The sequence below is a fragment of the Papaver somniferum genome, chromosome 2 (genome assembly GCF_003573695.1).
Source record: "Papaver somniferum cultivar HN1 chromosome 2, ASM357369v1, whole genome shotgun sequence".
Taxonomy (NCBI): domain Eukaryota; kingdom Viridiplantae; phylum Streptophyta; class Magnoliopsida; order Ranunculales; family Papaveraceae; genus Papaver; species Papaver somniferum.
In genome coordinates this window covers 166,780,531-166,791,962 of record NC_039359.1, presented here as the reverse complement: position 1 = coordinate 166,791,962, position 11,432 = coordinate 166,780,531, and the positions used below count along the sequence as shown (strand labels likewise).

Genomic DNA, 11,432 nt, shown 5'->3' with positions numbered 1-11,432 from the left:
TCATGCAAAAGATAGTCTGACTGGGCTTCACGAATCCCTAAGTGAATTGTTCAAAGTTGTAACCTAATACAGTTTCGTAAAGAAACATAAGTTATAAAGGACGACACTAGCAAGGATATAAGAGTTCAAGGATTAAGATATCCAGCTGCAAGAGTCTCTTTATTTACATATTTTAAGGCTACAAATAGCTTTTAGTTCAAGCTAAGGTTGCTTAGAAACCAAACAAACACTTTCCCAGTGTATATGAAATTCCAAGTCAATAATTCATGCAATTGTGAAAAGTTTGCTTTGAAATTACATAAAAGAATATGTAACATGGTCCGCACAGTTGCGACCATGCACAATGATAGTTCACGCATGCCAATTAAGGCAGTGAACTTCTAAGTTGTAATAGTGTCCAAGAACACTCTAGACTAAACCAATAATCTCAAGCCCAAGAGAGTTTGTGAATTAAAGTTGTCTTAGAAGTGTTATGAGAGATATAACAAAAATGAACTTTAGCCTTTGACAAGGTATACATACAAGTATGTGTACTTTAGGCAATTCGTATACATTTTGTTAGAGCACTTGTCGATCGAACTCGCAAGCGTTGTTATCTCAAGCTTATTTGTCAAGTTTAGTTTCCAAAACTATAAGTCTTAATTTATAGTCTACTTATAGCTAAGTCTCGGATTAGGATAGAAAGTGTAGTTGATCATTAGACTTCACGGCGTTCATCGATTGAAGACGAAGAACTACTAAGAGGAGCTTGTGGAACTTCATCAACAAAAGGTATATGGAGACTTGAACTCATCTATTACTCAAAAGTCTATCTTCTCTATCTCCTATTTGAGACAAAAGTCGTATATCTATATAGACTTCAATGATGCACATTTGATATTTCGAGCTGAGTTTAACTCGCTTACATATTTCTCGAAATATGTGTTGGTAAGCTTTCGCTTTAACCAAGTTCATCTTATATTCTTGACGAAAGTCAAAAGATGATCATGTGAAAATCGCCTGGTAACATCTTACATGATTTGTGTGAGACGGTCATTTGGTGTAGACTCGGAATGTTTCGTATTGATCATTCGATCACTTGAAAATTGCTTTGAAGCTAATAGTTTGTGTGAGACAGCTATTGTCATCTTCCGAGAATGTTTCAATGGTTGAAATGAGATTTTAGAACAATTGTATATAAGCACAGTATGCGTACTTGCATATATATAATCCAAGTACGGGAACCATGGCATGCATACCCGTATGCGTACTGATTGGTTTACTAGAGGTCTGGGAACTAAGTACGCATACCAATACGCGTACTGGCGTGAGGTTCAAGTTCCGGGACTTCACTGAGTTTGGTGGTATGCGTACCCATTCGTATACTAGCGAACCCAAACTTAGTCCGACCACTAAGGTTGCGTACCCGTTTCCATACTTGAGTGGATTATGTTATAAAATCCGTTTGTTCATGAACTAATATATTTATATAATAAGGAATGCAATCTTTTGCAAACCGTGGCTATAATTTTCATGACTTGATTTGAGTGAACCAAAATCGATTTTGCTTTAATTGTGTCTTGTATACTTCTATGAGAATATAAACAATTGAACAACTCTAGAACTAGTTTCATTTGAGTCATTTGAAATAGTTATGGTTAAGACGAATAAGGTTGATATGAAAGTGTTGATATGGCTAACTTCGGTTAACTGTTGTTGAGCCAACAAAGGTGTACACGTTTAGGTACAATAACAAGCTAAGTTCGTTCTAACGTTTGAAAGATATTAGCTTGAGTCTAATCAGGTTTTCATCTAACTGTGAATATTGAATGCATTGTTACCAAGGTAACATTGATTGCAAACCCTGATTTGAAGACTATATAAAGGATAACCTAGCAACTGAGAAACCTAATCTCCACACCTCCTGTGTGATACTAGTTCCGAATAGAGTCAATTTTCCTTTAACCTTAGGTTTTTTCAAAACCCTGTAGGTTAACTACTTGAAAAGTTCATTGGGATTATGAATCCAGACCCAAGTATTTTCTCTGTAGTTGCGTGTTCTGATCTCGTTGTTTTCTATCGTGATTGAGTACTATTTTCTCTAAGATTTGCTCGAGATTTAATCTCCGATAGACAAGATAAAAAGTAGTCATAAACATCTTCGTCTCATCGTTTGTGATTCCACAATATCTTGTTTCCCTACCATACGGTTGAGATTATTGTGAGGTGATTGATATTTTTAGGCTGTTCTCCGGGAATATAAGTCCGGTATATCAATTGGTTCATGTTCACCTTGATTTATCAAAAGACGAAACAAAACTCATAGGTATATCATGGGAGACAAATTTATCTATTCAATAGACTTTTCTGTGTGAGACAGATTGGTTTATCAAGTCTTCGACTTTGGGTCGTAGCAACTCTTAGTTGTGGGTGAGATCAGCTAAGGGAATCAAGTACATCGAGTCCTGCTGGGATTCAGATACGTACGGAGCGCAACCGTACCTTGATCAGTGTGAGATTGGTTAGGGCTCAACTACATTCCAGTCCGAAGGTAACTTGGAGTAGGCTAGTGTCTGTAGCGGCTTAATACAATGTGGTGTTCAAATCTGGACAAGGTCCCAGTTTTTTTTTTCTGCATTTGTGGTTTCCTCGTTAACAAAACTTCTAGTGTTTGTGTTATTTCTTTTCCGCATTTATTTGTTTATATAACTGAAATATCATATGATATGCGTAAGTTCAATCAATTGTGAATCCAACCTTTTGTTGTTGATTAAATTGATTGATACTTGGATATTAGTTTTTGATACCGTCCAAGTTATTTCTTATATTCAACCGGGCACGCAAATTCCTATTTGTTTGATTGAAGATTGAATTGAGAGATTGAGATATAACTCATTGATATACTTTTCTTAAGATTAAGTCTGACTGGCTAGTTGATTTTCTTGAAAATATATTGGAGTTAGTCCATACAGATTGCTAAGCTAAATATTGGGTGTGGTTGTTAGACCCCCGCTTTTTCACATTTGCCTTTGAGTTTAAGTTTCAGAACTAGGTCAGGTCGACGTGGTATGCTAAGTGGGTATGCGTACCCTTGACAGTTCACAAAGTTAGGTTTAATAGGTTCGCATATTGGGTATGCGTGTCCTTGACATCTCGTGAATTCAGATCGACTAGGTATGAATAACGGGTATGCTTACCTCTAAGAAGCTTGTGCACTTTTGTAATCTCTCGTATAGTTTCTGAAACCTTCCGAATAACAATAGTATACATATCCTAAAACATCTATTATTTTGCTTGGGAAATTTTCTAAAGATCATTTCGGCAAAAATAGTTTGTTAACAATAAACTGTTATAGACTAAGATTGCTAAAGATCTATCAATTTCCATTGCTTGAATCATATTTCAAGAGGTTAAACAGGACAAACTTGAACTCAGAATTTTCTTCTTGCGATAGTAAATCTACTAAAATCATATGACATAATTTTATAAGATAGAATAGTAAAATCAGTGAGTAAATAGAAAAATTCAATGTTCACGTACCTCTTATTAATGAAGTTCTTGTAAATATCTCGTTGTTCTTCGTTATTTAATCCTCGAAGATATGCGATGGTATACTCAACAATTAGGGCTGCACAACAGGTAGTGTGGGTAGGATATGGCCTATACCCGCCACCCTACCCGTTTACTGGCGGTTAAGAAAATCTTTACCCGCCACCCTACCCGCCAAATAATGGATAGGGTAGGATACGATTAAAAAACTGGCGGGTAGGGTAGGATTGGCAGGTATGGGTAGGGTATGTGCACTCTTAGGTAGGGTGGGTAGGATATGACCTATACCCGTCACCCTACCCGTTTACTGGCGGTTAAGAAAATCTTTACTCGCCATCCTACCTGCCAAATAGTGGATATGATAGGATACGGTTAAAAAACTGACGAGTAGGGTAGGGTTAGCGGATATGAGTAGGGTATGTGCACCCCTGTCAACAACTATGTCCTGCATTACAAAAACTAACCTACCGTGAAATTAACATATTTTCCACGTAGCACCATATTTGAATAATTCCTTTACATCACCTCCTCTCCTCTCTCCTCCATTTAGAAAGAACTCATAGTCCTTGCTCTCGCGACATACTGTAATTTCATCACCATTAACATCCACCGTTGACTCTGGCTGATCCGTTGGTCAGCAACCTATCTCACGAAACAGGATAGTCGCAAACCACCGAAGAATATGCTTCCAGGAAAATTTCAACGAACGATAAAGACCCGTGTGATCATAAATATTGGACCTGCTAGTCGTATCCAACGATCAGGAAGACATCACGAACACACAACGTAATAAATGATCGAAGAACCTAGAAGCGACGTCTCTCTATAAATACGCCATAAAGTCAGATGGGAAATGGTCTTATAGCATCTCAATCCAATCTCAATAGTTTGTACGTGTCAACTACTTTCCCCAAACACTTCCCTAAAACCTAAACCTAAAGAAACTCCATTCAGCATCCATGGCTCGTCGTTCAGGAGGTAATTTATTTCCCATCTTTCAGTGATTTCATAGATCTGTTAAACACGGATGAAAATCGAATACTTTGGTTCATGGTTTACACTATTATGCCCTAGATATGTTTTGTTATAAATGATTTTCATTTGTTGATGTAGTTTAACATCTCGACGAGCAGCAATTTATTCTTTTTCATGTTATATGCGTACTTGTAACTGATTTTTGGTTTTAGAACAACATATTATGAGCTGAAAAATTAGGGCTTTCGATTTTTAACACCTTTTGTTGCTTTTTTGCCATGTTATATGCGTACTTGCAATTGATTCTTGGATTTAGAACAACAAATTATGAGTTGAAAAATTAGGGCTTTTCGATTTTTAGGGTATGCCTTCTTTCTATTTCTGTGTTAGAGATTTTGGTCATTTAGGCATCTGATGTGGTTTTTGTTATCTGAAATTGTGTTTTCAGGAAGACCTGCTCCCCGTCCCAGGACTGCTCCCGTGAGAAACCCACCACAGCCAGGTATCTATATGGAATCCATTTTACTTGAGTTGTTTGAATTAGGTGGTTGATGCACATCTAGAGCTCGGTCTTAGTGGGTGTAATTGCATCGACATGTTTGTTTTATGAACTTGTTAAATTGATGTCCGTAAATGCAGCTGCTCGTGCTCCTCCCCCGGCTCCTGCTCAGTCTAGTGGCGGAGGCATGCTTGGAGGACTGGGTGCTACCATTGCTCAGGGTAAGCTAAGCTGTTTACACTGCACCGCCTTGGTGATGTGCAGGTGACTTTTGATATTGATATTTGTGGTCTGAGATCCATCTCTTATTTTATGTTGTTATTTGATCTTTTTCTCCAGGGATGGCTTTTGGGGGTGGAAGTGCCATGGCACATAGAGCTGTTGACTCCATCATGGGTCCTCGCACCATTCAACATGAAGCTGTGGGCTCTGATGCTGTTGCTGCCCCAGCAGCCATGAACAGTGTTGGTGGATCTGATGCATGTGGTAACCAAAATAAGGCCTTCCAGGATGTAAGTAGATATCTTCTTGTTCTAAGAGCTCCTGCTTTCTAGCTACGTTAGATATGTTAGGCAGGCCTACATAATATTCATGGTGCATACAAGAAAAACAAAGAAAAGGCGCGGTGTTAGCTTTAATTTATTGGCAAGGGATAAAAATGATATGAATGAGTACCTAATGACCATCCGATAGGTGGAAAGTTGAAGGCTGTTATCTTCTATTTGCAAATTAGTATTAAATTTAATTATAGTTCTCTATCACCATGTGTGAGCTATAGCATTGCATTTTAGAACTTTGAATTCTTAGGATAGAGATAACGATGGATGGATGTGTCTATATGTCCGGGCTACCAGCAAGGGGTAGTTGTATACTAAGGATGCGCTTGTTGTTGATTAAACTAACACATTGTATCCTTAACTTTGTTGGATTTCCTGCATCATCATGCATCATCATGCATACTGGACTGCATCAGTCTTCTGTTGGGTTTATATGCACATTAGCTTGTGTGAAGCAGACATCCTTAACTTTGTTTTGTTTGTTTTATTTCTGCAGTGCTTGAACAACTATGGAAGTGATATCAGCAAGTGTCAGTTTTACTTGGACATGTTGTCTGAATGCCGCAGAGGCTCAGGATCTTCTATGGGCATATGAGTTTTTCCTTTATTGGATATGATTGGCTCAGGGTTGGTATTGGGGGTATTCAATATACTTTTATTTAGATATGAGTGGCTGCTGGAATTGATAATGTGAAAAATTTGCATCATTAATAAATTATCAACTCATTGAGAAACTGTTTCTTTTATATGGTGAATGAGTTTATTTTTCTTAGAGATCTTTTAATCTTTCATTATGTGTTGTTTTATTCCATTGAATAATCATTGTGCCTTAGAAAATTGAATCTCAAATACATAGCAATAGTAAGAGCAAGTAGCATTTTGTAAAAGTAAGTCTGGTGGCAGTTCAATTAAGTTCACCTAGAATTTATTCTTTTTTGTATCCCAAGTTCTTGTGTCCTGGTAATTAGGTCCTCGACCTAAAGTTTTTTCTATGAAGGACAGAGACTCTTGTGTCCTGTACCGGGCTCTTGTGTCCTGTTACTCCTGTACCACCTATGAGATAGAAGGATTTTATCTTGCTCTTCAGCACATCTCCATGAACGTAGAATGTATCAGTGCCCATAAATTTGCAAGAAACTGTCTTGTTACCGATGGTTAAAGAGCTTTGTTTTGTCAATCAATTTCGTTTCTTATATATTTTTTTGTGTTTGTCATTATGACAAATACAAAATTAAAATCAATGTTTACCGTGCTTGCTTTAAGGTCAATGTATTAATCAAAATCAATGTTTCAATGTTTTAAGCTGAAGGAACCTGCACCCAATATCTAGTTGGAATAGAAATGGACAATTTGGTGGGTAAATCAACACGTAAAAAGAAAAATCAATGCAATCACTCTGTAGAAAGGAATCGTCTGGAACAATTGGCAAGTCATCACACATCAATGAGCATGAGCTTACAAACTCTAATACGCCAGGTGTTAGTCGTTAATCCGGAGACGAACTATAAGAATAGGCTATCACTGACTATACTTAATCGTTTCCGGGAGGACTTCTTTTGTTTAAGAATAGACTCCCCATTTCTTTTCCAATGGATCAGTAACCATTAAAGCGTGAACAGAAACTTGAAAGCACAGGCTTCTTCCAATTAGCATAGACATCAAAGAGAACACATTTCGAGAAACTAAAAATAATTACTAACTAATCAAGTTTCAAAATTATCAAATAGAAGAACAAACAACAACAAGAAGAAAAAGAGTAATTAGTCATCATCAATTGCTGTTCTGGTGTTTTGGTTGAAAGTGAGCTACTACTAGTTCATTGACCTTTTTTTCCCCTTCTATCCATAAATTACTAATCTGTCAATTTTCTAAATGAACCTCCCCCAATGATGATAATAATAATAATATTTACATACTCTGATCTTAAATAACTTGAAATCAACTTTCAGGATTGATTCCTTTTTTCTTTATTCATTTCCCCCCCTCTTTTGGGATCACAAGACTAGACGACCTTTGAGAAAGCTCCTACACAGCTTCATCCATGCCTCCCTGCTTGGTTCTGTTGCCTCTACACTTGCTTTGGCAGTCTCAGCATGAGAATCCTGTGGTATACAAACAAGACCAGGCTCAAGCCAACACGAGTATATTTACATTCTACTAACTTGTGCACGTCCGTGACGGGCAATGCTCAAGACGAGCTGCATTATGGCCAAACTGAACTCATTTTGGTCAGGATGAGGAGGATATGTACCTGAATGAGATTACGGTCCAGGAGGCGATCAATTAAGTTAAGAAGTATGTCTTTGGTGTATTCCGGGTGGCCTTGTATGCCCATCATGTGATCCCCGGACATAAACATCTCAACTCCAGTTTTGCTTGACCATGCCATCACTTTAGCAGATGGAGGCAATTGCCTTACCTATTCAAAAACGAAGACATAAAATTTGAGAGACGCAGAAAATAGAAAGAGAGAACAAAATACTGATTTTGGTCATAAAGGATTCTATTTCATGAGGAAGTACCTCATCACGGTGAAATTCAATTACGGAGAGTGTAGTAGGGATCTTGAGGGACTCCCAGATACTTGAAGATGTTGAAAGATTGATGTTTGTAACTCCAATATCCCAGCCTGATTCAGCTCTTCCCGTCTTACCTCCTAACGCACGACTCAAGACCTGGATATCAACTCCAGAAGTTAAAAATTACACAAAAAAGAAAAGAAAAAAATCCGACCAATTTTATTTATTTGTATTTTCCTGTTGACACACAATTTTAACACCAGGTCGTCCATATTGCCATACAGTGGTTATGCTAGACGACATCTTTACGTTACGACTAATTGTCTACTAGTAGCGCATATATCTTGCTTGAAGAAAGGTTCTATCAAACTTGACTAGATTCAGAAATGTTGATTGCGTTTGCGTCCACCACAAATGTTTACCTTAAAATAAACACTACGATTCACGATAGCTACTCGTGGATGATGTTAACAAGTACTCTGATACCTCCTAAGAAGACATACCAGACCTACAGTTTAATTTTAATAAAATCGGTTTTGACAATGTTCACTTTGCCTTCTTATTAACCTTTTTATTTTTATTATTATTAACATTTGTCCTATCCGATTCCAGACAAGAGCACATGATGATGAGCTTGCAGCAACTAAAGTAAACACACAAGTGAAATGAAATGAAATGAAACCAATCTATTCTATTGGTTGTTGGAGATTCCTATCTGCTCCTCCTATCTTTACTTGAAACGGAGCATAGTCATTGGTTCTGAACTTAGTACCAAAATAGTAGTAGTAGGCCTAATAACTTACTTTTTATTCTCTTACTCTTCTGATTACCGAAATAAAAGGGATACACCATGCCGGATCAGCTTCTTGAATCGTAACGAAAATCTTAATTACACAAAATCTTCACACTAAATGTGAATTATCGATAATTAATGAATTTGTAACGGAATAAAAACTCAAGTAACCTGTCGTTGCTTGTAATCCTTATAATAGAAGCCAAGAATCTAATTCCCTAGGACCCCAGGGACATGACCTGACTGGCATCAACTTGTATAGAATCTACTAATTTCATAATTGAAGCGGAAGATCTTATCCAAAGAAAACCAAAAATCAAGGAAATTCTAGTCAATAATGTTGGTCTAAGTAGATAATTTTCTAGTAAAAATGGAACAAAATACAGTACTGATTTTATTTTTGTTACTTGTAAATCCACGTCACGGTCACTCAGTGAAAGTGGCCACATCGCAGCCAACCAGATTGTCCCACGTAAGTCTACCGCATCATAAGGTTTGTTCCCTATTCTCGTATCTCTCCAGCTAGTGGACGGAGGTAGACTTATTAGGGTTTAAATCTCACGCGCTAACTAACGCGCGGCACTAACTGGTTATGTTAATCAGAATCAATGCACGACGTAAACAAAATACCCAAACATAGACAGGCTCATGTGTTTCAGTTTCAGGATTTTTTTTTCCGAACATTACCATTTGATAAAATCCTTCATTTCAAAGTGAAATTTCTTAAAATTTTGATAATTACCAACCAATTTTGTTCGCATAAAAATAACAAAAAAAAATGGAAGAAATTCGTACCTGATGACCGAAACAGATACCGAGAACACGTTTCTTCATAGAATCTAATTTCTTCAGAAGATTCAAAAGTTTAACGATCCAAAGATCATTACCATGAGCATCACTACAGCTCCCAGTGATAACAAAACCATCAAAGAATTCAAGTTCTTCATCTTTTGGAAACTCACCGGAACAAACTTTGAACATATCCCATGTTTCTCCTTCTTCTCCCAGCATTCTAACAAATACCCCAAAATACCCTCCATATCTCTTCTTCACAAACTCTGAATCTTCTGCGCATAATAAAACCCCAAATCTTCCCATTCTCTGTTGTGTTTTGTTTTGTTTTCTCTCTATCTAACCCCTTTGTATTTGAGATTGAGATAGAGAGATACAAATGAGGTTTTTCTTGTGTTCTTCTTCTTCCTCCGTTTCCTTTTTTTTTTATATAGGAAAAAATGAAGTATAAATCTGGATACAAGTGAATATATAAAATTATGAATTTTAATTGGGTGTTGTTTATAAACTGCCCTTGAGTTTATTACGTAATTACTTAAATGAAGGATTTTCAAGAGATTTTGAGATAAATGAAAGAGAATAGTAAGTAACAAGGGTACAAAGAAATGTAACCGTACGTATTCACGTTATTTTGAGATTATGTGAATATCACGTGCAATGTCCTTGTTGAATCAGCATAACTACAGCGGCAGGCCGGCAGCCACAGTCACTTTGTCTCAATTATTAGAGCATAGTTTTAACGGCCCTCTTTAACTGTCCAAGACAGTAGGAAAGTTCCAACCCTACTTGCTACCCCAAATTTAAATTTTGCAAGGCTAATGGGTTGTCTGTTGTCATTTACCTCAAGAACGGTTCGTTTTTAGCTTTTGTTCATTCTAGAAATCTGTTTTAAGGGGGATGGAATTTTAGAGGAAACTAATATATCTACGTAGAAAAACATATATATATATATATATATATTTTTTTTTTTTTTCTTTCTCTTCAATTTATTCATACTAAAATCTTGATTACACCGTCGTTTACAAGAATAACAAAAACATCATAATACAAGATAATTAAAATCCTAATACAAATACAAATATCAATTATAAGTAAATCGGGATGAGAAAGAGCCATAAACCGCAACCATATTCAATTTCAGTATATGTAGCAGGGAAGAATGATGGTATTATCTGGAATCGATTCTGACTATTTAATCTGATTTTCTTCTTTTTCAATAGGAGATGCTCTTAAAAGAAAGGAATAATTTTTCGTAATCTTACATACCCAGATGCCTAAATTCTTTCGACTGAATATGAAATCATCATGTTATTGAATCAAGAATAGCAAGCCACGAATCAGCGAAAGTTCGAACAAATCACCCTAAAAAAGAAGAGAAAAACTCCCCAAATGGCAAATACGAAGAAATATGTCAAGGACATATAAACAATAGAAAAAATAGTTTTATGCAAATAACTACCTGCTAAAAGAGAATAACTCTTGCTCATATCTGGTCAAAAAAGAGCAAAATCTGAATAAGATGTTAATGAAGGCTAGCCTTTTTCTTTTCTTTTCTCGGAGAGAATGGGAAAGAAGAGGAAAGAGAGAAAGGTTTTGGGCATTACATGTTGAGGGTAGAAAGGTTTAAGAAAGTAGGTACTTATTCTTGAATCAACTATATTAACGTGTACTATAAACCTAATGAGAGAGGATCCATGAACACTCTTAGATGGACAAGGTTAGACATGATTTACGTCATTTTCTCCGCAAAACCCAAATGACAATGAATT

At 36.6% G+C, this 11,432-nt stretch overlaps 2 protein-coding genes across 2 annotated transcripts; one reads left to right on the top strand and one right to left on the bottom strand.

Annotated features, from left to right (window-relative positions):
* The first annotated feature begins 4,369 nt into the window (after positions 1–4,369).
* LOC113349693 (uncharacterized protein C6C3.02c-like) lies at positions 4,370–6,333 on the top strand. The gene is made up of 5 exons (XM_026593715.1): positions 4,370–4,506; positions 4,952–5,005; positions 5,143–5,223; positions 5,342–5,514; positions 6,056–6,333. Exons 1-5 carry the CDS (start codon positions 4,488–4,490, stop codon positions 6,152–6,154), a joined length of 426 nt encoding a protein of 141 aa, XP_026449500.1. The 5' UTR covers positions 4,370–4,487; the 3' UTR covers positions 6,155–6,333.
* Positions 6,334–7,213: 880 nt separating this feature from the next.
* LOC113349692 (gamma-glutamyl peptidase 5-like) lies at positions 7,214–10,118 on the bottom strand. Its single transcript, XM_026593713.1, has 4 exons — positions 9,667–10,118; positions 8,082–8,234; positions 7,811–7,978; positions 7,214–7,661 (listed from the first exon to the last, which is right to left on the bottom strand). The coding sequence occupies exons 1-4, from the start codon at positions 9,967–9,969 to the stop codon at positions 7,554–7,556; spliced, it is 732 nt and encodes a 243-aa protein (XP_026449498.1). The 5' UTR covers positions 9,970–10,118; the 3' UTR covers positions 7,214–7,553.
* Positions 10,119–11,432: the final 1,314 nt, after the last annotated feature.

Coding starts and splice junctions, on each gene's coding strand:
- LOC113349693 (XM_026593715.1), top strand. Junction 5,006..5,142: donor GAGAAACCCACCACAGCCAG/GTATCTATATGG, acceptor CCGTAAATGCAG/CTGCTCGTGCTCCTCCCCCG. Junction 5,224..5,341: donor GGGTGCTACCATTGCTCAGG/GTAAGCTAAGCT, acceptor CTTTTTCTCCAG/GGATGGCTTTTGGGGGTGGA.
- LOC113349692 (XM_026593713.1), bottom strand. CDS start 9,969: ATGGGAAGATTTGGGGTTTTATTATGCGCAGAAGATTCAGAGTTTGTG. Junction 7,979..8,081: donor TTGAATTTCACCGTGATGAG/GTACTTCCTCAT, acceptor GTTTTTGAATAG/GTAAGGCAATTGCCTCCATC. Junction 7,662..7,810: donor TGGACCGTAATCTCATTCAG/GTACATATCCTC, acceptor TGTATACCACAG/GATTCTCATGCTGAGACTGC.